The sequence below is a fragment of the Neofelis nebulosa genome, chromosome 10, assembly GCF_028018385.1.
Source record: "Neofelis nebulosa isolate mNeoNeb1 chromosome 10, mNeoNeb1.pri, whole genome shotgun sequence".
Classification (NCBI taxonomy): domain Eukaryota; kingdom Metazoa; phylum Chordata; class Mammalia; order Carnivora; family Felidae; genus Neofelis; species Neofelis nebulosa.
Window position 1 is genome coordinate 55,140,282 of NC_080791.1, and position 25,788 is coordinate 55,166,069.

Here is a 25,788-nt window from a genome sequence, read left to right on the forward strand (position 1 = left end):
CCGGCTACAGGTGAGATACCCGATCTTGTCCTCTCCTGCTTGCCCCAGACCACCCAGGAGGAGGCTGCGTGGGGCCGACTGGGGAAGGCTGAGCCCACGGCTCTGCAGAGCCAGTGAAGAGGGCCTTGCTTTGGAGTCAGGCTCATCAGGCACGAAGCATGTTCCTGACTCTAATCCAGATCCGCAGTCAGGGCCCCATGATCCAGAGCATGGTGCACATCCTGTTCTGGGGCACAGCAGCCACAGCAACCGGTGATCACTTTGATGAGAAGTCCAGGCTCCCTCCCTTCCTTGTCCCTCATCAGCTGGGTGGCCTGGCCGGGGGAGTTCACCTCTCTGCACCCCTCCCATAGTCATGACAGCAGGTACAATTTCTACTGATGGCAACCAGAAGGGCAGAAACAGCCAACCCATCTGGGGAGTTTCTCCGGGAGATGGAATGGGCAGGGGATTTGACTTACCCTTGAGATATTTCTGTAATGTTTGAATACAGTATTTAAGCGGCCTTGTATTACTTTTGTAATCAGATCAAAGCAACGAAGGTAGTTTTTTTGTTTCCATTTTAAAGGAAAACTATAATACCTTCTTTACAAGATTTCTGTGAAGAAAAATGAGCCAAGGCTTGCTTATAAAGCACCTGGCACAGTGAATAAATGCTAGCTGTTGCCTGCCTGTTCAGGGCCAAGGACAGGACCTCGATGACAAAGTGACCACCAGGGGGCACTGCTGCTCTTCCCTCTCAGAAGGGCGGGACTGGGCAGAGAAGGATGGATAATCCCATTCAGTGGTGCCCGGATCTTCAGAGGCCAGTGTCACTTCAAAATTAATTCTGAGGTTGCTAACTTTTTATCATGACAAATAAGGTCGTTTAAAACACACCATAACACAATCTGCTGGCTATCTGTATCACCGTTATTTCGTAAAACAAACGTAATATTAATATTCAAAAAGTAGAAAGGGTAAAAATCTCAGAACAAAGAACAGTCCTTTAAATAAATCAGATTTAGATTTAGAAACTTCCTTATTTTTCCCATCTCATCACAGACCAGTAAAGACTTTCTCACCTACAGCTAGGAGCCAAGGCCAAGAGAAGGCAGGGATTGGCCATGGGCCCTCAGAGATGCCACACCCAGGCTTCTGCCTCTTGGCTCAGGGCTCCTGGCACTATGTTCTCTAGGACTGACAACTTTATGTCTGATGGTGAGATAACTAGGAGGCAGATTCTTGCCCTTTCAACACAGCTTGGACAGCTACCCTTCCTTCCTGGAGGCAGGTGGCCCTGGGTCCCTGACTACCTCTGGTGAGGTAGTCCCTGGCCTCCAGCAACGATGAAAAGATGCCTGACTGGAAGGCAGGAAGTCTGGGAGGCTAGTGACCCCTGGCAAGTCTCTTCCCCTGTCCGGACCTCAGTTTTCCCATTGGTCAAATGGGCTCAACGCCCCACCCAGCCCCATCCTGCCACCCTCCCAGCCAGCATGCATGAGTTCATGGGGTCGGGTCTCCTGACCGACCATCTTGTGCAGATAGAGTCCTCAGAAAGTCCTGTCTTCCCTCCACTGACCTAGCAGACTTGATTCCTTTATTGCTCCTGGTTACTCTTGGATCATCCCATCTCCTCCCCAACACCCCAGGGACCCGAACATAGACCTTTCCCGGGCCTGGGCGGGGAAAAAGGCACTCACGGGATTCCCAGGCATGCTAACCACAGTAACCCTGCACACAGGCCTGGGTTGGGTGCACCAAAGGTGAGCTGGCAGGAATAGGTTATAAGAATATAAGGAATAGGCAGAAGATGCATCAGGTAATGAGCACAACAGGTGCCTTGCCATGTACCAAGTGCCTGCTACGTGGGTCCTATCTTACACACTCTCCCGAGTTTGATCTGCCCATAAGCCTATTAGGTAAGTGTGATTATTATTCCCTCTTCACAGATGAAGAAACCGAGGCTCAGGAGATGAAACAACTCTATCAAGGTCACATGACTAGCTAGCAGCGGAGCTAACCCCAGGCCTGTTCGGCTTAATCTGTTACCAACGTGACAAAGCCACAACTCAGCCACCAAAAGCCTTTCAGGGCCTCTGCACTCCAGAGACTGTGGGATGCCTCCCACTAGCCGCTCCTCAGGCACTGACCGGAGCGCTGGCCGCAGGATGCCATTGCCGATGATGAAGTGCAGCTTCTCCAGGTTGGATGTGGGCCGGTCCTCCAGCATGCTATTGCCCTGCACAGTGGACTCCCCATCATGCAGCCTCTTGGTCACCTGGGCCAGAGGGAGGGGACAAGGCTTGACCCAGGCAGGGTCAAGTGAGGGGCCCTGCCTCATGTCTGAGTCTGCCCACTCCCCTGGAGAGCAGATCCTGAGAATGGCCACATGAGCTGGCTCCCCACCACCGTGAGAGCCCCAGCCCTGTCCTACCCCCGCCCTGTGCAGAGCTGACGGGTCCAGACAGCTGGGCAGCACTGGCCTGGTGCCACACACTGGGGACAAGGTTCCTCTGCAGTCTCCTTAATACCACCCTCCACCCCCTACCCCAGGGAAGCCCTTTCAGCCAGGACAGGGACCTGCTCTTCTGACTCGTAGCGGGACCCCAATCTCTCCACACAACCCTGACAGCCAGAATACACACCCTGGGTTCCAACCGCCCAGTTCTCTGTGAACAGCCCCAAGCCTGGGTTCTTACAGACGTGTTTCTCCTCTCTGGTTCCACACAGCCCACCGTGCCGACCTGCACCCTGCCCAGAGTCCCGGAGCGAGAGCAGGGAGTGGCAGGAACATGCCCCTGCCAGCGGGAAGGCCCAGGAGATCCTCACGTCTATGGGGCACCCACAGGTATCATCCCATGCCATCCTCTCAGGAACCCAGGAAAAAGCAGGCATTTCCCCCTTTGGGCCTTTCAGATAGCCAGCGGCGGAGCCGGGATTCCAATCTGGGGCTACGTGCCTATAGGACTGGATTTGAGCCTCAGGTGGGGAAGAGGACAGTGACAGTGGCAAAGCAGGCTAGGGAAGCCCTGAGGAGGAGCCTGAGTCTACTGTAGAGGGGCCTGGGCAGGCTTCCTGGAGGAGGTGACTCCCAGGCAGAGAAGGAGGAACTTGAGGCAGAGGGACTGATGTGTGCAAAAGTAGGGACACGCGGGAGCCAGTCCCCCTGTGCTGTAAATGCCTGGGTTAGTGTCTGCTGCTCTCCCAGCCTGCACATTCCTGGAGCACAGGGCCAGGGCGGTGCTGCTCAACAAAAGCGAGGTGACTGAGAGTTCAAACAAACCGTTACTGTTAATGCCCATGGGCACGCCCACTCACAGAGAAGTTTGAGGCATCTGAAAGGTCCTTGGGTCAAATGCAACGGGTCCCTGCCCTGGCAGGAAATGTCCTCCCTCTCGCCATCTGCCTCTCACCCTCCCCAGCTCTCCAGTCTCCTCTTCTGGGAAGCCCTCCCTGATCCGGCCCCAGCCTATGCTCCTCGCCCTCTACTTCGCACTCCTGTCTGCCCACTAACCCCCGACACGGTCCAGCCCAAGCCCCTGGGAACAGGCCACATCCGCTCCCTTTCCCACTCCCCGTGGTCCCCCCCAGCTCAGTCTTGCCCCACCCTGGGCCTCCTAAGGCAGCCCAGGGTCTGGTCTAACCTCCTCTGTCAGTTTGGACTTCTTCTTCAGGGTCAAGTGCACCAGCTTGTGCCTCATGCTGCTCTTCTTCTGCCCCTCCGGTAGCTGGGCCTGCAGGACAAACAGGGGTCAGGGTCAAGCACCTGGGCCCAAAGTAAGGACAAGAGCAGTTGACAACGGAGCTATGGCTAGCGGGTTGTGCGCCTCCACACTGACGTTTACGTCCACACTGCCCCCCACCAGCCAGCTGATGATGGGAAAACGGAGACCCAGAAAAGTGCGGGCGCCTGCCCGGTGCCTCCCAGTGAGTCAGTACTGGTGCTGGCTCTGACTGCAAGGCCGTTGGTTCTGCCGCGTGGCCTCATTCCATCACCATCCACGCCTTACAGTTTACAAAACGTTCACACGTTTGTTCCCACAAGGGGACAGAGGATAGTGGGGGTCAGGGAGGTGAAGCAGAGGCAAATTTTAAGGGCTCCTTCTGCTTAGAACCCTGAGGATGGGGATGCGGGCGGCCCTCCCTACTGGCCTGGGAGGGACATGGATGAACGGGGGGTTGGGGGGGGTGTGGTAGCTGGGCCTCACCTCCCCCTCGCCCTGCAGGGCCTGCAGCTCCCTCTTGTATGTCTTCTTGCCCAGGGTCTCGTAAATCTTAGTCATCACAGGGATCTTCTCACTGCCGTCGCTCATGGCGGTGTGGTACTTGGGCTCAGGGAGGTCCCCCATGAAGCGCAGGATGGTGATCCAGACCGCCAGGGCCGCCTGGGGCAGAGCGTGTCAGGGGGCACGGGCACAGGGTACTGCTGAACCATCAAAATGGCCTGGGGGTCTGGGGAGAGGGCTGGAGAGGGCCACAGGAGGGCTACGGGGCCCGGGGTACCAGGGTGAAGTCAGCCCTAGTCCCACCCCCGGGGACCTGCCATCTGGGCGCCCGCACAGCCCCAGCCCTCACCAGCTGGTCGCCCTCGTCATCGTGGTACAGCAGCGGCTGCCTGAGCGGCCGCCGGGTATAGGTGTGTGTGGTCGTGCCCTGGAAGTAGGTGGCAGCGAACTTGGCGAATTTATACTCAGAGAGGTCCTCCTCATCCTCGTCAGGCAAGGGCAGGGCTGCGTCCAGGTCCTCCTCCACCATCTCCCTGCGCCCGCGCTCCAGGTCCTGAGGAAGCCAGAGAGGTTCCCTGCCACGGACCAGACTCGGGCTGGCCCTGCGGCCCCCCAACCTGTCCCTGTGGGGCCAGCTCTTCCTCCACGGGGTGGAACACTGCCATCCTGTTGCCCAAACAGAGCCTGGCACGTGGTAGGTCCTCAGTACACGGATGAATACAAGTTTGTGAATGAATAAAAGTTGGCCCTGGAGAGGGACAGTGACTGGAGAGGGACAGTGAATGGCGAGCTGCTGGCTGGACAGGTCAGGGGCTGCATGGGCCATACGTCTTACTGCTGCCCTTTGTGCCCAAGGGTCAGGGGGACTTTAAGGCAAACAGGCACAAAAGGACGGAAGGCCTATCCCCAGCCTGGTACCTCGAAGCCACTAGGTGCTTGGCCCTCCTGGCCTGGCAGGCCGCCTGAAGTCCCCAAGAAGCCAAACATCTTGTCCACCATGTCCGAGTGGTTGATGGGCTCATGGCGGGCTCTCTCCATCTGCTCCAGGAGCTCCTTCTTGCGCCGAGCCTCCTCCTTCTCCTTCAGCTCCCGCTCTGCATCCTCACGGGCCAATTGGGCCAGGCGCTCCTGGGAGTTTGAGAGGATACAGAGGAGACGGCCTCGGGGAGCACGCCCTCCTCAGGGAGCCCCAGAGAGCCCCCACAGCTGCCAGGCCTCAGTCCCGGCCTCCACCCGGGCCCTCCTGACTGCTGGGAAAGACTGAGCCTCCAACCTCTCTATCCTCGGCCCCACCCCGCCCAGCCCTCAGAATCCAGTGCAGACAGATGCCACTGGGCCACAGAGAAGCCTTGAGACAAGTCCAGAGTAATCCTGCCTGCCCGTCAGGGCTTAGCTGGGAACCACCTCTTCCAGGAAGCCTGCTCATCCCTCCCCCGCCGGAGGGGACCACACCAACCCGGAAATCCCACAGCTGTTGGGTTGAGGCTCTAGACCAGCGCTGTCCAATAGAAATATAATGCAAGCCCTGAATGGAGTAGCTTTATTCAAAACAGTAAAACGAAATGGGCGAAATCTATTTTAATAATATATTTTAGGGGTGCCTGGGTGGCTCAGTCGGTTGAGTGTCCAACTCTTGATTTCAGCTCAGGTCATGATTCCAGGGTCATGGGATTGAGCCCCACTTCGGGCTCCGTGCTGAGTGTGGAACCTGCTTAACATTCTCTTTCTCTCCCTCTGCCCCTCTCCCCCACTCGTGAGCTCTCTCGCTCTCTTGCAAATAAAAAAATACGTATATATTTTTATTTAACCCAATAGTTCTAAAATATGTCAACACGTAATTAATATTTTAAAAATAGTACGGAAATACTTCATGTTCCTTCTATTTTACTGTCTTCAGAACCTAGTATATATTTTACACTTAGAGCCCTTTGCCATTTCAAGCACTCATTAGCCCCATGCAGCTGAGGCTCCCGTACTGGGAGCTCTCGCTCCGGCTCTGGCTTTTTATCCGCGTTATCTCCCAGCTAGAAAAGGCGATGGCATGGCGCCTCTTACTCTGGAGCCACGGCCCCTTGTCCTCAGGCCTGGCACGGGACCAAGCACCCAGTGCACGGATGAAGGCAGGCTGTGTCGCCAGTGCTGTTGAACCAGTGAATGGACATCTGAGGTCTGGGCCACTCAGCTCACCTGATGCTTGCGTTCGGCCTCCTCCTTGGCCTTCTTGGCGCTCATCTCCTTCCGGAGCTTCTCCTCCTCTGCCAGCCGCATTTTCTCAGCCTCCAGACGCCGCAGGTACTGAGGGAAGGGGCAGCCAGGTGGGCACCGTCACAGTGCTTCCTGCCAGCTCTGGCCCGCGCCACCCTGAGTTCTGGGACCGGGAGCGACTCTGCCAGATAGTTTGGCAGACGGGGAAACTGAGGTACCTGGAACTCCCCCAGGTCACACAGCAGGTTGGGGACATCGGTGGCTCCCGAAGCCAAACCAGCTTCACCACAACAGTGACTGGGCCCCGGGCCCTGCCGTTGGCTGGGAGGATGGAAATGAGGGGTCGATCCCAGCTGTGTGCATTCCCCACAGGAGGCATGGTCCCAGGGCCCCTCTGCAGGTGTCGGTGTAGGGGGGACCTGCCTGCCCAGGGTGGAGCAGCACCCCTCAGGGCACACAAGAGCTGTGGACTCACTCGAAAGCCCTCACCTCGGCCCTGAGGCGCCGGTGCAGCCTGCGGGCGATCATGCCCCGGGCGTAGGCCTGCACGGTGAGCACGGCCCAGAGGCGGTGGCGGAAGGCCTTGCGCACCAGGTAGGCACGGCAGCGGGCCTGGAACCCGATGATGCGCCGGCGGGCCAGGCGGTACTTCTGGTGCAGCTTCCGGGAGCGGTGCAGGGCCTGCAGCCGCAGGAAGCCCAGCCGCATCTGCAAGGACACGGACCGGCTCGGAGCCTGCCGCCCCGACCCCAGGCTGACCCTGGCCACAGGACAGTCGCCGCGCTGGGCTCCGCTCTGACTGGCGTGCCCCAAAGCTCTGTCTTCTCTCGGACTAGGTCTCCCCCAGAGTTAAGCTCTGTTTCCTCGCAGACAGAAGTTTTCTAGAAAAAGGACTTGGCTTCCCTTGAGGGCGCCCCTCCCCCCCACCACCACACACAACGAACCCCCGTCCTCAGACCAGGAGCTGGTCTCCTTCCTGTCTGCCTCCCCAGCCCCAGGTCCGGACTGCAGCCCGGCTGCTCTGCAGAGACCCATGTGACACACCCACCACCAGCCTCCTCCAAGCTAATGGCCCAGGTGCTCACAACCCATCAAAACACTCCAGAGGAAAAGTGTCAAACTTTGCTGACCAGATGAGAAAAGCCGCAAGAAGAAGACTTGGACTTTGGGCTGGAGGAAGGGTAGGGGCCAGCCAGGGCAGTGGCAGGAGGCCAACCAGGCCCTGGGCAGGGTACGTCCTGCTGCTACGGCAATGGGGCCAGGTTCAAAGGCCTCGCGAGGCAAAGAGCAGCCCCCTGGGGAGGCTCACCAGCTCATAGTTCCTCCGGCAGTTGTGGCCCCGCCAGTGCCTCTGGATCAGTGTGGCAGCATTTTTCAACTTCAGGAAGTTAGATCTGGAACAGCATACAGAAGGATGTCAGAGCAGAGAAATAGTGCCCAGAGGCAGCCAGGGTACTGGTAGGGTTTGGAATCAGGAGAGTAAGGCTGAGCCCAGCTCTGTCTCTCCCAGCCACGTGACCTTGGGCAAAGGCATATAACTTCTCTATGCCTCACCTTCCTCATCCGTAAAATGGACACAAAACCACCCGCTCTTCCTGCCTCCTAAGTTTGTCACATATGCCTATTAAGGTAGGCATTTAGGAGGTATTTACTGAATAAGTGAATAAGTAAATAAGATAAAGACTAAAAGCTTGGATCACTGTGAACATTTTTTATTACTAACTTCCCCATTTTAGCGATGACAAAAGGGAGGCTCAGTGAGGTTGGGACAAGAGCCCACGTCTTCTGACAGACTCTGAGCAAGTACACTGCTGTCCCTTGCACACGTGAGGCAGCTTCTATAGGACGATAGTCACCTTTGACCTGATGGAGGACAAAGAGACCACACATCACACAGCAGGTGTCTGCCGAAGGCAGAAGTAAATAACGGAGGGCAGGGTGGGTACGTCAGCGTGTGAGATAGTCAGCGAGCCAGTATCTGGATGTGCATAAGCAAATGAGCAGCTGTGGGAGGGGACGGACAGATGGATGCACAGAACTGATGGAAGAGCAGATGGCGAGAGGGAGGGGGTAACCAGATGAACTGCTAAAGGGGCAGGTTGTGGGTTTTTGTGGAGCCGCAGTCACACTCCAGAGTCAGCCCTGCCCGTGCGCGAAGTGTCACAGCTGTACACATGCCCCTCACCTGGAAAACGGGACACACGCTGTAATTTACGAAACCTCAAATTTCCTCTTTGGGAAACTTCATCAGGCACCCGAGACACGGGACTGTCCGCGTGTGTGCCTCGGGTGTCCACGTGTGCTTGTATGGAGGGCAGTGGACCGTGTCACTGGGCGTATGTGGCACAGGTAGGTGGGTGTGAGTCACGTGTCCGTGCGTTCATCGGTGTTAGCATGATCGCGTGTGCATGGCATGCATGTGCCACGTGCATGGCGCGTGTGCATGGCGCGCTCGTTCCTGTGTGCATGTGTTTACTCCTAGTGTTCATTCAGGGGCACAGAGGTAAGCCAAACACACACACATCTGTATGTGAGCCGAGGTGGGCGAGCTGGTCCCGGCACTTACCTGTCTTTGAACCCCCGGATGACTTTCTGCAGGAGGATGACTCTGTCGGTGATGGCCTTGTCCCGTTCCACCTCCAGCAGCATGTCGTGGTGGTCCTGGAGTGCAGAGCTCCTGAGCAGTGCCCCCCGCTTCACAGTCCGGGGCTGAGGCTGCCCCACACAGGCCCTCCCTCCCTTCCCTCAGAGCTCCCTGCCCTGCTGTGGCCCCATGGGACAGCCTCCCACAGATGCGGCTCTTGGCTGTTTCCTGGAGGCCTGGCGGCAGGGTGGGACAAATGGAGTAGGAGGAGCTTAACCGGACTGGAGGGGTCAGAGAGCCTATCATTCACACACAGGCTTCATCCCTATGGCCATCTCTGCCCAAGCCCCCACTCTTCTAAATGTTTACTTATTTTGGAGGATGGGGTGAGGGTGGAGAAGCTGAGAGAGGAGAGAGAATCCTAAGCAGGCCCCACGCTCAGCATGGAGCCCAACACGGAGCTCGATCTCATGACCCCGAGACATCAAAGCTGAAAATCAAGAGTCGGAGGCTTAACCGACTGAGCCACCCAGGTGCCCCCCACACCCACGTTTCTAAAGGTCTCCGTCACGTGGGCGCCTGACCTGGGCCAGACCACTGCCATTTCACTCCTGGCCTCTGTCACTCCTGCTCTGGCCCTCCCTCAGGGAGGAACCCTCTTAAAACACAAATCTGATGGTGACCTTAAAATGACACCTCGGTTCCCAGGGTCAAGCCTGGTCTTCCATCCGGTACTCAGGCCCTCCATAAGGCAGGCCCTGCTGACCTCTCTAGGCCTCTCTTCTCCTCACACCCAGGCCCCCAACCCTCCCTCCAGTTAGACAAAACCTCGGACATTCAATACAGATGAATCGTTGTGTCACTCCATGTGTCACCACAGTGCTAAGTGCTGGGATGGGGCTGCAGTGAACAGGCAGACTGGGGCCCTGCCCTGGAGATGCTGAGCCTCATGGGGGAGCCACACGCATCAGATAATCCCAGACCACCTCACTGTGCACAGGGCCCAGCAGGCTGTCTGGAGGAACGAATGAGAAGTAGGTGTCTAGGCTCTCGAAACAGTGGCACATTTCTGAAGAGCCCAGGGAGGTGAGGATGGGACAAGGACGGTCCTCAGAGCTCTCTGGACACCATCGTGTTACCCGCTTTCCCTCACTTCCCCACACAGGCTAGAAGCCCTGCTCTCCGCTCCAGGTCAGTGCACCACCTGGGCAGCTCACTTCTCCTCTCCCTGAAATGGGTGTAGCAGTCCTACCTCCTAGGGCTGCTTCGAGGACTACACAAGGTCATGGATAAAAATGGATAAACGGCCCCGCCTGGCACAAAGGACAAGCTTTCCGGATGGCAGTAGTGATTTGCACAGGCAGGGAACAGTCGGCAAGGTTTTCTGACGAGGGGAAAAAGGCTCTGGGAGATGAAGGGACTGGCCCACAGCCCCTCAGCCAGGGCGGAAGTAGACTGTCAGACCCCAGATTCTCTCCTGCTGGGGCTGCCTCCTCCTCCCTTCCGTCCTGTAGCTCTCCCGCAACTGCCCGGGCCCCACCCTCCCAGCAGAGGAAGCAGCCCTGCCCATCACCCAGGACAGCCAGAACTCGAGTACAGCGGAAATGGAAATGGGGAAGGCGGCGGGCCGGGAGCTCACGCTGTCCCTGCTGCAGCTGTAGAGACACGGCCAATTCCCAGCAAGCTCTACCCCAAGGCCAAGACACCCGCGGCCCAGCTTCCGGCTCCCAGCCCTGCCCCCTCCCAACTGCCCCATCCCAAAGTCCAGCCCCACTGAGCTCCAGGCGCTGCTTAGGGAGGGTGGGAACAGACCTCGAAGAGAGGACAGAGGGGGTGGCATGTGGTCTGTCATGGCCCGGGTGAACCCTGCCTGGCAGGAAATCACAGGAGGGGGCCTAAAGATACACTCAAGAACCCCACCCCCTAAACACATCCCATTTTACAGCTGGGAAAACTCAGGCTCAGAAAGGGCCAGTGACTTGCCCAAAGTCCCAAGGGCGGGCAGGCAGCCAGCCACAGGGTCCTGACTGAATCCAGGCCTCCCTGGTGAGCCACCTCTGACCTCACCCCCCAGATCACAGACGGTCTTAAAATCCATTTCCCCTCCCCCACAGAGGAGGCCAAATCCCACGTCCCCATCACAGACTGCAGAAGACCACCGAGGCCCAGCACAGACCCACCTGACAGAACTCTACAGAGGCCCCCAGGATCCTGTCCCTGCCGTGATGGGGAACTCACATATCCACGAGACAGCCAGAGACAGCGGCTATGCTCACCTTCAAGAAGATCTTGGTTTTGCCAATCTGCCAGTCGTCATGGGTGCCCAGCACAGCCTCGGCCATGCGTTGGCATGTCCCCCGAAGGTCGTCCTGGGGGGTGCACAGGGAATGGGCAGCCCCACCAGCGAGTGACAAGGCCACCTGAGTGTTTTTAAGACCAAGGAGGCAGGACTCTGCTCCAGGTTTGCACCCGACTTGCTGTGTGACCCTGGCCGGGTCCTGCCTTCTCTGACCCTCAGTTTTCTCCCTAGCTGGGCAGAATGACCACAAAACCCTCTCCCGTGTCTAACGTCCGGGGCGCACGTGGCAGCCCTGGTCTCGTCCACTACATCATGTGTGTGAAGTCCATGCCAGTTGAGCCCCCGGAAGCCCTCTACTGGCTGATCCCCGATCTTCCCCACCGTACCTGAGGCGGCCGGGCTGATGTCACGCCCAGCACTCTGTGCCAGTGAGAAAACCAGTGCCCCTGCCCGGCCCAGAGCTGGGACCCTCCCTCCCGCCTCCTCTGCCCCCCAGCCCTGTACCTGCTTGTAGGCCGGCTTCACTCCGGGCAGCAGCACCCGGTACCGCTCTACAAACTCCACGAAGCTGTAGCGGATGGGGTAGCCGGCCCGGCGGATTCGGATGGTCTCCATCATCCCTGAGTACCGCAGCTGGCGCACACACAGGTGCCGGTCGAACAGCTGCCGGGCACGGAGCCAAGGGCGTCAGCACCGGAGGCTCCTGCTCGTAGCTCGGCCCCACTCGGCCTTTTCCCAGCCACACAACAGATGAGGAGCAGCGGTGGGCCGACCCTAGATCTGCAGTTTGAACTCACTTAACAGCACAAAATGAGACCCTCGCGTGGGACGAGTCTCATGCTCTGGGGGCACAGAGGACAGACAGCTTAACTCCCCTTGGGATATCTCGAGGGGACTTCCCGGAGGAGGCGGTCTTTGCTCTAATCCTGTCAGGAGAAAAGGCACTAGAGGAGGCAGGGTGAACGCGTGCAAAGGTGTGGAAGCCTAAAAGTGCAGGACATGCTAGGGGACTTCACGGAAACGGAGGAAACTAATCCATGCCAAGGTTATGGTTGTGCAGGTGCCGGGTGCCTTGCTCAGCCCCAGGGAGTACCCTTCATATTACAGCCATGGTAGGTTTGCAGCTATTCAGATGACTTTCTGGCTGCTGGCATTAAGGTGCCCTAAGGAAGAGACACTCTTTTCTCATTGTCACAAAATCACGTTTGTGACGGCAGCAGGTTGTAGAGGGACTGAGAGAGCCTCGGAGGCCAGGCCAGGGAGGCAGCAGGGAGTGACCAGGTCAGAGTTGCATTTGAGACCCACTGGCTCTCACTGCAGTCGGGATGGGGACTGGAACAAGGAGGCAGGAGACCAATGAGAAGGTCCTGCTGCTAAGGTTCAGGTAACAGATGCTGAGGTCTGGGTCCAGAGAAGGTTCTGGAAGCATCTGAAAACAGGAGGGTGGGACCCAACTGCCTTGGCAATGCCCTGGCCTCATTCCCCCCAGACCTCCTGCCCTAAAGTGGGAGCTCTCTGTGACCCTCCTGCCCCTTCAGACCCAGTCCTGGGACCCATGGGGGACGGGCCAGCCCACCCTGGGAAATGTTTTCAGGCAGGAGGCAGGGCCAGCACATAGCTGGCTGGCTTCCGCCACCTGTTTCCTCTCCCTTTCCTCTCCCTCCAGGCACTTTCCCTGGCCCAGCCCTGGCCTCCCTCCTTCCGTCCCTCCCCAGACCCCTCAGGCCCTAGCTTCCCCCTGGGCCTCTAAGAGCTTTGTGGTAAACAACACCTCCCAGAGCTGTGGAAGGAGAGGGACTGAGTGAGGGGTGGCCAGGCTCTCAGCTCTGCAGCGTCAAGTCCCTTAGCCTCCCTAAGCCCGCAGTCACACATCCCAGATGTGGAGCCATAACGGTCCCTCCTTCAGGTCCCTCTTTCACAGGCTATTGGGAAGGTTGAATGGGGCCATGGAGAGAATCCGGCCCACGCCGGGCACACGGAAGGAGCCCGATGTTATTCAGCAGAGTCAAAAATGAGAACCTTCCCAACCAGTCAGAGGAACCTGGGAAGGCTTCGAGGAGGAAGTGGTGGTTGCCAGGACCAAAGGAGAAGGGGCTTTCAAAGTCAGGGCCACAACAAGAACCGAGGCTGACTCCTAAGGGTCTCCATGCCTATTGCATGAAATTCCCCAGGAGATGAGCCCAGCTTAAAGGCGGTACAGGATTTGAACCTGTGTCAAGCCCACTGCAGAGTCCAGGCTCTTTCCGGGGGACGTGCTACCTCCAGTAAATTGGAACCTGTTCTGTAAACCCCTCAGGTGCCCTGCCATTCCGCAAAGAAGACAAAGTCTCAGCCCAGCCCCTCCAGCTGCCCCAGGATGGTCCCTGGCTGCCCCAACCCGGGGACCAGAGTCACTTACCATGGGCTTCTTGAACTCATTGGGCTTGATGCAGCGCACGAAGAAGGGCTGGCAGGCACCCAGCGTGCGCATCAGCAGCTCCAGCGACCGCTTGAATTGGCTGCTGAGTGTGGGCGAGCGCTTCCTGGTCTCGGCGCCCTGGGGGGACGGACCATGGTGATGGGAGGGGCTGACCTGTGCCCCCTAGGCCCTCCAGGAAGGGAAGCAGGACGGGAGGTCAGCAGGCTTAGGGCCTGAGGGAGAGCCGCCCTGGCAAACGGTAGCCTGCTTTGGGGTTTTCTGTGACTGGCCTCCTCTGACTGGTGCTGGATCTTAGACGCACCCCTTGGGACGCCTCTCTAGGACCTGAGCCTGAAAGAACCCTTCCCCGGGAGTGGGGAGCCCTGGGTTCCCACAGGAGTTGCTGGATGACTCTGGGCAAGGCCCAGCCCCTCTCAGACTCCTCTCTGCCTTGCCGGGAATGAATGAGTAGCCTAACTTGGTCACCTCAAGACACCGAGGTCCTCCCTCGAAATGGGTCAGACAGACCACCTCCTAGCTGTGTGATCTTGTGCAGGTCACTAAACAGCACTGAGCCTGTTTCCTACCCGGGAACAGTGCCATCTAACTAGCGGATGGGGCTGTGACAAGGGTGGGCACAGAGCTTGTCTTGGTCAACAGCAGCCTGGGAACCCATGGGTGTGTTGGCCGCTGCCCTCTCCCCTATGGGATTAGCTAGTCAGCAGCAGGCCCAGATAAGCCTCCTAAGAGGGCACACAGCTGGCCTCCCCCCAGGCGGCCCTGAGGCCCAAAGGCTCTGAGCTCCAGCAGCTGCTATCCAGGTGAGCAACCAGCCCCTGCCCTGTCGGGGTCCCCCTCTCAAAATACTGTGAAATGAAGCGAGGGTGCTGGGGGAGGGCCTGGTCAGCAAACAGGAAGTGGAACATCTCAGGCCAACACTGAGAAACCAGACCTAGAAATCAGACTCAATTCCAAAGTGTTTTGATGTTACTATATTCCTGCCCTTTCATTTGCACGAGAATTTATTTGCGAGCTTGATGATTAATGTAAGATCATATATATTCAATGAGATGTAATTTTATCCGATATCCTATAGTACCAACAACCGGGGTAAGACGTGTGAGGTGTGGGGAGGGAGGCAGAGGCGTGTGACACATACGAAACTCAGACCATATGCCCCAGATGGAAATGGAGCTTGCCGAGAAACCACAAACACTTGCTTTTCTGAAATTTGCCATGGTTCCGTTTCATTTCATTTGGAACACATTCTAGGAGTTTTCCAAGGGACGTCGGGGAGTCTGTGTTGAGGTAGGGTGAATGTCAGGTCTGTGACACCCATGACCGTCCCGGGACCTGATCCAGCCGCAGCACCGGATGACCCAGGACTCAGCCGGGGGGGGGGGGGGGGGGGGGGGGGGGGGGAGATGTCTGGGGTGGGCTTTCCCCAGCCCGCATTACAGCCCCTGCCCCGAGCGCACACACAGCACACGCACAGACCCACGCCCACACCACACTCTCTCTTTGGTTTCTGTCACCACTCTGGAACTATTTCTTTCTGTCTTCCCCATTGGGCTGTGGGCCTGGTGAGCACAGTCAGGTCTGCCTTGTTTTCTGCGGGGGCCGGGGGCCTGCCACAAGCAACAATCAGCAACGCTTCGCTGAACTGGCTCCTGGTGTCCGTGGGCTCCCAGAAATGTCCGCTTTCCAACTGCTCAGGCCAGAAATCTAGGCGCGGTCCCCAACTCCTCTTCTCTCATATCCACTGCGCCAAAAATCTTATTTGCTCTACCTCCAAAATAGATGCAGAATCTGGCCCCTTCTTTCCACTTCCTCCGTCATCAGTGGTCCGGCCACCAGCATGCTTCTCTCAGGTCACCACAACGAGCTCCAAACCGGTCTCCCTGCTTCTGTCCCCCACACTCCACACCTCCCTCCAACTCTAGTCTCAACACAGCAGCCGGCTGAAGCTGTTAAAACACAAATCCACTCCTATCTGCCCAACACAAAGTCCTCCAATGGCTCCCGAGCCCCTCACGAGGGCTGACAGTGTCCTTCAGGGTCTGGCCCCAGTTACCTCTGGTCTCTCTACCACCCCGCCCCCTCCCTTCTAGCCAGCGCAGCCTCCTTGCTCTCCCACGATGCACCAGGCAGGCTCGGGGCTTTGCACCTGCCGTTCCTTCTCCCTGCAGTGCTTCTCCTCCAGATGCACACGGCTGGCTCCTCCGCCTCCTTACCAGCTTCCCAGGAGGCCTTTCCTGAGCCCCTTATTCAAAATTGCAAAGCCCTACCACTGGCCTGTTTCCTTCCTCCTTTGTCTCCATTTTACATATCCCCATCTGACAACCACGTATTACGCTTATTCATCTGCTTATTAGCTATTTGCCCCTTCTGCCAGAATGTAAGTTCCAGGAGGACAGAGGTTTTATTTCTGTTTTATCCGCTAGTCTGCCCCCAGGACGCAGGACGTTGTCTGGCATAGAACAGGCACCCCGTTCATGTTTGTGTCTGAATGAAGGCGCGTAAATGGGAGCCGAGTGTAGAGTCTACTCCCACTTCCTGGTTGCCGGGGTTTCTGATTCAGTTCTATCACACTGAGGGGAAAGGCGGTCCCTTAGGATATTCATGGTTTCTGAGCTAATCCGCAGACCTTTGGAAATGGGGTCAAGGTGGGAGTGGAGAGTCCACAGCTCAGTGTTAAATGAGTCCACAGAGGGGATCCGAGGGGCAGACGCCGGAGCACGACGTGAGCAGGACTGGGGAGACGCAGGCAGGAGAAGCCACCTGCGTAAAGAGTGAATAAGCGTCCGGTGGACTCGGGGCCCGGGGACGTGTGACTGGGGTTAGACATTAATCAGGGTGCACGATGCCCTAGAAGAATTGTGGTCCTCAAGGCTCAGCTGGTCCCTCCAGCAGCAAAGGCGGGGGTGGGGCTGCCCAGGGCCACTTGGGGAGGCAGGCACAGGAGTCAAAGGATGGAAATTTGGGGGTTGGAGACAGGCACAGGACGCATGTTCAGATCACCGGAAGGAGGTGGTGTGGGCTTCTACCCTGAGAAAAGCATAGTCATCGATAAACTGTGACTGGATACTTCACACCCCACCAGACTGATTTCCGGGTCCCTTTTGCAGATCGATCATGTCTCCAGCAATGACAAAACATATTTTCTTTCTGAGGGGCAATGCTCACAGAGACAGCATTGTGCCGTGACAAAGAGCAAAGGGCTTGAAAAGCTTCCCGTTAAAGATTTAAAAAATAACAATAATAATAAAGAAATAAAAAAAAAAAAAGCTTCCCGTTAGCTCGTGTGCGACTTTGGACAAGTTCCCACACCTCCCTGAGACAGACCTGGGTCAAATTCCTGGGTGTCACAAACTGTGTGACCCTGAGCAAACACCTTGGCCTCTCTGGGCCCCAGCTTCTCTACCTGCAATGGGGGGACCACAGCAACTGCTGCCAGGGCTGCTGTGGGGAGTGAATGAGGTGGGACGTGTAAGTGGGTAGCTCCCAGCCTGGCCCAGAAAAGACTATACAATCAAGATCAAATTTGTCACTGCTGTGTTCTAACTCTGTGCTCCAAAACTCCCTCAAGAGTGTGCCATTTCCAGGGGCACCTGGGTGGCTCAGTCGGTTAAGTGTCCGACTTCAGCTCAGGTCACAATCTCACGGTCCGTGAGTTCGAGCCCCGCGTCGGGCTCTGGGCTGATGGCTCAGAGCCTGGAACCTGCTTCCGATTCTGTGTCTCCCTCTCTCTCTGCCCCTCCCCCATTCATGCTCTGTCTCTCTCTCTCTCTCTCTATCAAAAATAAATAAACGTTGGGGCGCCTGGGTGGCGCAGTCGGTTAAGCGTCCGACTTCAGCCAGGTCACGATCTCGCGGTCCGTGAGTTCGAGCCCCGCGTCAGGCTCTGGGCTGATGGCTCGGAGCCTGGAGCCTGTTTCCGATTCTGTGTCTCCCTCTCTCTCTGCCCCTCCCCCGTTCATGCTCTGTCTCTCTCTGTCCCAAAAATAAATAAAAAATGTTGAAAAAAAAAATAAAATAAATAAATAAATAAACGTTAAAAAAAAAAATTTTAAAGAGTGTGCCATTTCCAGAGGCCCCAGGGTCTTTCTCTTGGGCCTCCCCACAGTTCCTCAACAAGTGGGTTCTAGGCCCCAGGTCCAGGGGAAGAAGTCCCAGAACAGGAAAGGTTGTGGAGAGGCTCCCAGATAGATGCTTCCAGGTGCTTTGGAAAGAGAGGAGCGGAGGTAGGAGACGAAGTTCAGTGGTCTTGCAGGACTGCCTACGACCAGGAGGAAAGGCTGGGCCTGGCAGGGGTAGGCTGGGGACCAGCGGAGAGGAGGAGAGAGTGGGAAGAGCCCAGTGCCACAGCTATCCCATCAATTCTGCCACCCTGTGACATGTAGGCCTCGGGGTGGGGATGGCCAAGTGCAGAAAAGCTTCTGGTGCCTAGGGTCCCCACTCTGGCGGGGGCCCCACACTCGCCCTGTCAGCAGCTGGGCCACAGTGTTGGCTGGGAGGGGAGGGTCCCGGGGCCAACCCACGGGCAGAGGACAGAGGCCACTGTCCAGTCACACCCCCTGCTCCCGATATGCCAGACGCCCTTCTCCACTGCTGTGGCTTTTGGGAACTGTTTGGGAACTCTACGAGGCGCTCGGCAGTAGGGGGATGCCAGACATGCAGGAAGGAAGAGAGACTCAGCATTAAGACCAAGTGTGGGAGGACATCGGTACTAGGCAGAGAGGAAATTGAGGATTGAGAAGAGGGGAAAGAGAGGCAAGGGGACTGCAAAGCCATGCTGTTGCTAACGGGTACCCCGCACCCCTGGGGCCTCTAAAGCACCTTAGGAGCCACAATCCGAAGCCGGTGGTCAGGACACCCCAGGGATGCTGTTCCAGGGCCAAAGGAGGTCCGGGGTGATGACGTTAGTCCCAGCTCCACAGGGTACTGTGACTTGGGGTGAGTCACCCCTCATCTCTGAGCTTCAGTCCCCCGTCTGCATAATGCAGAAAATACCACCTGCCCCTCCTGTCCTGCAGGGCTACTGAGGGATCTGGCCAAGTCGTGGACACAGAAGCACTTGGCAGGGCCTGGGGGAAGAAGCAGACCTGGATACCCCGAAGAGACTCAGGGGGGGACAGAAGACGTGGGAGACCTGGATTCGAGTCCCGGCTCTGCCCCTGGTTCACGGGGCATGCTGGGCAAGCCCTGTCTCTTTTCCTAGGAGTCCGTTTCCTCCTTTAAGAAACTGAGATGGCCACAGTTCACACAACTCAAACAACAAAAAAGCAAAACCACTCCACAAACCACTCCACAAAAAATAAAAACACACTCAAAAAAAAAAAAAAAAAAAAAAAAAAAAAAAAAAGAAAGAAAGAAAGAAAATAAGAAAAAGCCGGCCCTTTCCCCAAACCTCAGTGCCACGGGGGCCAAGGACACAGCCCAGCCCCAGGGGCTGCTGAGGCCTTGCCCGCCATCCACTGGCCCCAGACAGGGGTCTATTACCTTCACAGAAGCTGCTGACTGGCGAAGAGTGCCCGATGAATAACCACAGAGAAACTATAACAGGAACCACAGTGCAGGGCGAGAGGGGGCAGGGAGCAAGGAGAACGTGGTGGGTCAGCAAACAGAGCAACATCCACCAAGGAGAAAGGAGGCCCCTCGAGGCAGAGGTCTGGGCCCCTGGGGCCGGGGCAGGGCAGGCGCCTGGACAGGCACCAAGGGGGCAGCGGCTCTGCCCTCCCCATGAGTCCCTCTGTGCGCCCTTCAGGAAGCCATGGGACAGGAAGAAAATGTGAAATAAAAAGGCATACCATCCTGCAGGAAACAGCACTCTAGGGACAAAGGAAATGCCGAGGGTGGGAAATTCTGCACCCCTGCGTGGGGCCCAGGGCTGGGGCACACAGACCCTTTGTGTTTGTTTCTCTGAATACCCGCATCCATCCTTGTCCTTGAGGCTAGATGTGCTCCCTCCTCCCAGGCTCCCTGTGAGCTGCTGGGCAACCAGTTTGGGGCACCTGCCCAGTAAACCGTGTCCTGATCAGGCTCTGCTCTGTGACCTCTCATGTCATCCTTCTCTGGGCCTTGTGCCCTCCCCTGAGTTGGTATAGCAGGAGGACCAGATAGGAGGATAGTGGAGGTCCCGGGTTTCTCCTGGAACCACAGCAAAGCCCTGTCCCCTCTCTGTGGCCAAAGGTGCACAGGGGAAAAACTTGCACAAGGGTGGGCCGAGGTACAGGCCTAGCTTCCCGGGGAAGGGGTGGGGGGGGCCCTTCCTGCCCAACAGAGACCCCGCCCCAACGTTACCATGGCGACATCGGCCTGGAAGATCTGCTTGATGAACTTGTTTCTGGAGGAGTGGACCAGCTGGATGATGTCTCCATGCAGGGTGTCCCGGTTCTTCTCCAGGAAGCCTGGGCAGGGGCAAGAAGCAGTCACACCTCGAGCACTCCAGCAGCCTCTTCCTGACAAACCTCAGCGCCTCCCCAAATCCTCGCCGTCTGAGCCAGGAAGACCCTCAAACTTCACTGAGTTCAACCACGTCCATTTTCCGGTGGGCCACACCAGAGCCTGGAGAGGGCAGTGGCCTGCCCGACATCACAGAGAAAGCGAGGGGCAGAGCCAGACCTCTCTCTCCCTCACCACACAGCCCCCTCTTCCAGATCTGTTCAAAGAGAAGGGCAGGAGACCTCGGCCCCCAGGTCGGGCAGGGATGCCTTCCCCAGTGAACCACCCAGTGCCCACAACGCCAGCCTTAGTCTTTTGAATGAAAGTATCAAAAGCCCTTGTTAATTACAGCGTGTCACCTGGAAGAGAACACGTGCTGATCTAGTTCCAGCTAATAGTACAGGAATTTAAAATACCTTGAATTTGCCCAGTGCACTCTGTTTTACCAAGGGTCCTCACAGCACTGATGCTCACAACCCCCCCTGTATTTGTGGGGTGGGCAGGGATTGTCTTCCCCATCCCACAAGGGTGGAAACCAATGCTCAGAGAAGCTGAGCTAGTTATCTAACACCACACAGCAAGCCATGGGTGGTGGAGTTAAGACTTGAACGTGGGACTCCTGGCACCAGCCCGGGGAGGCTCCTCTCCACCATACAGATCCCCAAGAGGGCTGCTAGTCCCAGGGACTGAGTTAGGAACTGGTTAATGGCGGGGGTTGCGGGGGGGCTTGATAGGGCGGGGTGGAAGATGGAGTGCCCAAGGGCTGGGGATGCCTGCCTGGCGAGGAAGAACACTGCAGAGAAGCAGGACGCTTACCCCGTGGGACTCAGGCCGCCCTGGCTTGCAGACAGCACAGAGACCCAGTGCAGGGAGGCCCGCCTAGTGTCTGGGGAGGGGGGTGTCCCAGGAGGCACTCAGCAGAGGAAGGGTGGGTTTTGGAGTTGGGATGGAATTGCGGGTTCTAATGAAACATCTCAGACTCACTCTGGGGCCCTAGGATGGTCCCCTTCCGGACCTCAGCCTCCTCATTTGTCAGAAGGGAATGAGGATACCCATAAGCTCTTGCTTTGCTTCAGATCACCTAATACCACCTGCTTCATAAATGAAATGCTGAATTAAAACAGTACTTTGTGAACCAGGAAATGCTGGCAGAATTGTTTAAAGCAGCTCAAAACTGGTGAGTGACTTTAAGCAAGTCATTTCCCTCTCTGTGCCTCAGTTTTTAAATCCATGAAGTAGTAATTTTAATTTTATATTTAATTTATATTTTTATATTTAATTAATTAAATTAATTTTATATTTAATTTTATACTTAATTTAGTTTATAATTTATATTTATAAATATAATTATAAATATAATGTATATTTAGTTTAGTTTATAATTTAATTATAGTTATAATTTTATAACTTTGTGCAGAGTCCACTCAATATTCTCATCTGTATTCTCAGCAAAAGCATGAAGTCTGACACACAATAGATCTCAGTGAATATAGGTTGAACTGAAAAATACAATTCTCAGGGTGCCTGGGTGGCTCAGTCGGTTAAGCATCCGACTCCAGCTCAGGTCACGATCTCATGCTTCATGAGTTCGAACCCCGCATCAGGCTCTGTGCTGACAGCTCAGAGCCTGGAGCCTACTTTGGATTCTGTGTCTCCCTCTCTCTCTCTTCCCCTCCCCAGCTTGCTCTCAGTCTGGTTGTGTGTCTGTCTCTCTCTCTCAAAAATAAACATTAAACACACACACACACACACACACACACACACACACACACACACACAATCCTCTACTACTCCTAACAACAGACACATTTGTTTTCCCAAACGTCCTTCAGACGTAGTGTTGACCTCCTTTTTAACATCAGGGTTGGATCTCACAGTCCAATAGTTGAAGGAGGGCTGGGAGCCTTCAGATTCCATACCTTCAGGCTGGCTCACTGATATACTTATCAGTATATATGAGGGGTGCCTGGGGGCTCAGTCGGTTGAGCGTCTGACTCTTGATTTCAGCTCAGGTCATGATCCCAGGATCATACTATTGAGCCCCACGTCAGGCTCTGTGCTGAGCGTAGAGCCTGCTTGGGATTCTCTCCCTCTCCCTCTGCCCCTCCCTGACTCTCTCAGGCTCACACTCTAAAATAAAAAAGTTAAAAAAATTTTTTTAAATAAAAAAACAAGGAAGTATGAAACCAACAGCTCTTTGCTTGTTTGTTTCGATTTTCACTGGCCTGAGACTGCACGTGGGACCCTTTGAGACACACACCACAGCTGATGTCCATCCAAGGACGGTCCTCTAGACCAGGACGGTAGGGGTGGAGCTGCAAGGGCAATCTGCGATTCCAAGTGGGGTGAACCTGACGTGTTCTGACTCTCTTCTTCACCTCTAGCTTTAAAATGAACCCAACTGCATGTCCCAGCCGCAAGGAGGAGGTATCCCCTTCAAAGCTTACACTTAGTCGTGTTGCTGAGAGTTTGGGTGAATAACAGGGCTGGTTCCAGGCCCAGATTTGCACCTAATGGGCCATGTCAGGAAAGACCGTCAACTTTCCCTTCTGAGCCTCAGCTTTCCCATCTGTACAAAGGAGCACTAAGCCCACCTGAAAGTATTGAAAGCAGGGACTCATACTTGTACACCCATGTTGGTGGCAGCACTATTCACGATAGCCAAAAGGTGGCAACAACCCAAATGTGCATCAAGGGATGGATGAACACACACACACACACACACACACACACACACACACACACACACACACACACAGAAATATTATTCAGCCATTAAAAAGGAAGGAAATTCTGACACATGATACAACATGGATGAAACTTAAGGACATGCTGAGAGAAATAAGCCAGACACAAAAGGGTCAATACTGTACGATTTCACTTATAGGAGGTCAGAGTCAGACACATAGATAGATAGGGTATAGATATGATATAGAAACAGAATAGAGGTAACCGGGGCTGGGGAGAATGGGGAGTTATTGTTTAATCAGCACTTATTTGGGGTGATGAACAGGCTCTGGAAATGGATATGGGTGATGGCTGCACGATATCGTGAATGTACTTAATGCCACTGAATTTTAGCCTTAAAAATTGTTAACATGGTACATTTCATATACTTCACCACAATTGATTAAAATCTCCGTAAGAAAGGAAGAGCACTGGGCCCAGTGTTTCCTAAGGCCCCTTCCCTCTCTGTATTCCCACCCCCGTTCTGGGCAGGAGAAGGGGAGGGTCAGAGAGGGCACAGGAGAAGAGATCCCAGCCCCAGACAGCCCGCTTGTACCTTGGCTCTCATAGTAGACGACGCCTGCAAAGTGGTTGATTCCAAACTGAGTCTCATGGTTGTTCTTGGGGGGGATGTAGTTCGAGTTCAGCTTGTGCTGGGAGTTCAACTTATTCAACATGGTGGTGTCCGTGCCCTGTGGGAACCGAGCGCCGTGGTCAGCCCCCTCCCCCCCACCCTTCCCTCTCCCAGGTCCTTCTGCCTTTGCACCCCCTCTTCTGTCTTTCTCAGGAGCTCCCTCCCTTTATTGGTACCCCACACAGGAACTCTCTGGGCCTCTATTTCCCTATCTGTTAAGTGAATGGATTGGAACTACAGTCCAGTGTAGAAGATCTATTTCCCACAATGAAAGTCATGGGAGCAGTACCCGCCCCCGCCCCGAGACACATTCCATGTGTGGGGCACCTATTCTGTACCAGCTATTAGCTTAAATCATCATTGTTTGGTCCAGGACCCTGTGGACCGTAGGTGATCCCCAGATGTCAGACAAATGCACCTGAATCGGCCTCAGAGGCACCCTGAGAGGCATGTGTCCTCAGTCCCATTTCGCAGATGAGGAAAGTGGAGGCTCAGAGTGTGAGGGGATGTTTTGCACGGGCTCCAACAAGGGCAGACCCACCTTGGGGAACTTGCTCTCCTCGTCGATGAGGGAGATGATGTTCATGGGCTTGTTGGCGATCATGTCCAGAGCGTCCTGGTTGTCAGTGAACTCGATGTGCAGCCAGTCGATGCTCTCCAGGTCGTACTCCTCCTGCTCCAGCTTGAACACGTGCCGCACAAAGAACTGTTGCAGGTGCTCATTGGCGAAGTTGATGCAGAGCTGCTCGAAGCTGCAGGGTGCACAGGGCACGGGTGAGGTGCTGGCCTGGCCTGGACCCCATGTACAGCACACCCTTGGCCACGCGGTGCTCCCATCACGGGCTCTCCAGCTTCTGAGGTGGGCGCCATTGTCAAGACCCACCCCCCCCCATCCCAGAGGTGGGGAAGGGGATACTGAGTCAGAAGAGAGGGCTACCAGGTGGGCACCAAATCCCTGGAAGAGCACCTGGGAGAGGAAGAGCCAAGGCACTGGGTAGGGGCGGGCAGAGAGGGGTGTGAAGAGGGATCCAAAGCCATCAGGGGAGGTGGGAAGTAGGCTGATGAGATTCAGGTTTAAAGGCAGAGATGTGACACCTGTTATGTCCATGTTGTGAAAGAAAATTCCCACAGAGCAGAGCCCCTTGTGGTACCTGTTCACAGCAAAGTTCTCGAACCCAAAGATGTCCAGGAGGCCGATGGACCGGCGAGAGCTCTTCACTTCCTGGGAGGGGGGCTTGTAAATGGCTGCATTGATCTTGTCCACTATCCACACAAAGAGCCGCCCATAGATGCCCTGTGAGGGGGCTGTGTCAGCCGCTGTGCCCAGCATGCCCTCCCCAGAAGATCCCGGGCCGTCATGGCCTCACTCAGCCCCTTCTGTGCTATTTGAAACCCCCTAGCCTTTCCTCAAGCTTTTCCCTTTGCCTTGGATCACCTTTTCCTGCTAGAACAATTCCTTCTCCTTGTCAAAGCTCTGTCAAGCCTTCCTAACCTCGAAGTTTGGGAAGAAGCCCTCATTTGGGCTCCCATATCTCCATCCATCTCTGTCTCCCTAACAGCACCAAACCTGGTGTGAGGCGGGGGGTGGCAATCTGGACTGTGGAAATGGAAAGGACTGGGGGCCCTCTCCACCTGACCTGGTCCATCTTCAGTGTCTTCCTTAGAGAGACCAGAGAGGGTATTCTCTGGGCTGGGAGTAGCACAGCAGACCAAGTACCCAAAGAATCTGACCCAGTATGAGGCCCCATGGGGCTGGAGAGCAGAGCAGGCCAGGGGTGGAGGACCTGAGGAGACCAGGGCTGGCAGGGCTCTGAGGAGCATAACAGCCCCTTGTAGGATGAACAGAGCTCAGGAGAAGGCAGACTCTTGCTTAGGCCCCCCCAGAGAGCCAGTGGGCAGGACGCAAACCCAAGAGCAGGTAGGGGTCCAGGCCCAGATGTCCTTCTAGCTCCTTGGACTAATCCCCTCCTGTCCATATCAACAACCTAACACCCCAAGGGGTGGAGTGAGCCAGTGCCACTTCACAAACGGCCCACCTTGACAAAGGCATCTCGTACATCCAGCGCCTGCTCCCTGCTGAGCGGGGTGGACACCGTCTCCCCGCGGGTGATGAGGGTGCGGCTGGTCAGACAGTTCATCAGGTCTGGGGGGTTCACCTGGCAGGGCAGCATCCAGGCCCTCAGCCAGCCACCCACAGCCCATCCCTCCCTCCCCCCACACCGGAGAACTCCCCTCCCCCTGTCCAACCAGGCCTTGCTCAAACCATTTCCTCCACTGAGAACACCTTCC

General features: G+C 56.0%; 1 protein-coding gene across 3 annotated transcripts in view; it reads right to left on the reverse strand.

The window, feature by feature from the left end:
• MYO7A (myosin VIIA) overlaps positions 1-25,788 on the reverse strand; it is an 85,332-nt gene that overhangs the window by 23,795 nt on the left and 35,749 nt on the right. For all 3 annotated transcript variants that reach the window (XM_058687685.1, XM_058687683.1, XM_058687684.1), the window contains 17 exons: positions 25,536-25,655; positions 24,651-24,793; positions 24,041-24,251; positions 23,422-23,557; positions 19,998-20,104; positions 13,695-13,832; positions 11,801-11,959; positions 11,274-11,366; positions 8,980-9,074; positions 7,723-7,807; positions 6,903-7,121; positions 6,396-6,503; positions 5,127-5,336; positions 4,558-4,761; positions 4,191-4,367; positions 3,627-3,716; positions 2,133-2,260 (listed from right to left, as the gene is read on the reverse strand). In XM_058687685.1, the coding sequence (XP_058543668.1) occupies positions 2,133-2,260; positions 3,627-3,716; positions 4,191-4,367; positions 4,558-4,761; positions 5,127-5,336; positions 6,396-6,503; positions 6,903-7,121; positions 7,723-7,807; positions 8,980-9,074; positions 11,274-11,366; positions 11,801-11,959; positions 13,695-13,832; positions 19,998-20,104; positions 23,422-23,557; positions 24,041-24,251; positions 24,651-24,793; positions 25,536-25,655 (2,423 nt within the window). The remainder of the gene's footprint in view (positions 1-2,132; positions 2,261-3,626; positions 3,717-4,190; positions 4,368-4,557; positions 4,762-5,126; positions 5,337-6,395; positions 6,504-6,902; positions 7,122-7,722; positions 7,808-8,979; positions 9,075-11,273; positions 11,367-11,800; positions 11,960-13,694; positions 13,833-19,997; positions 20,105-23,421; positions 23,558-24,040; positions 24,252-24,650; positions 24,794-25,535; positions 25,656-25,788) is intronic.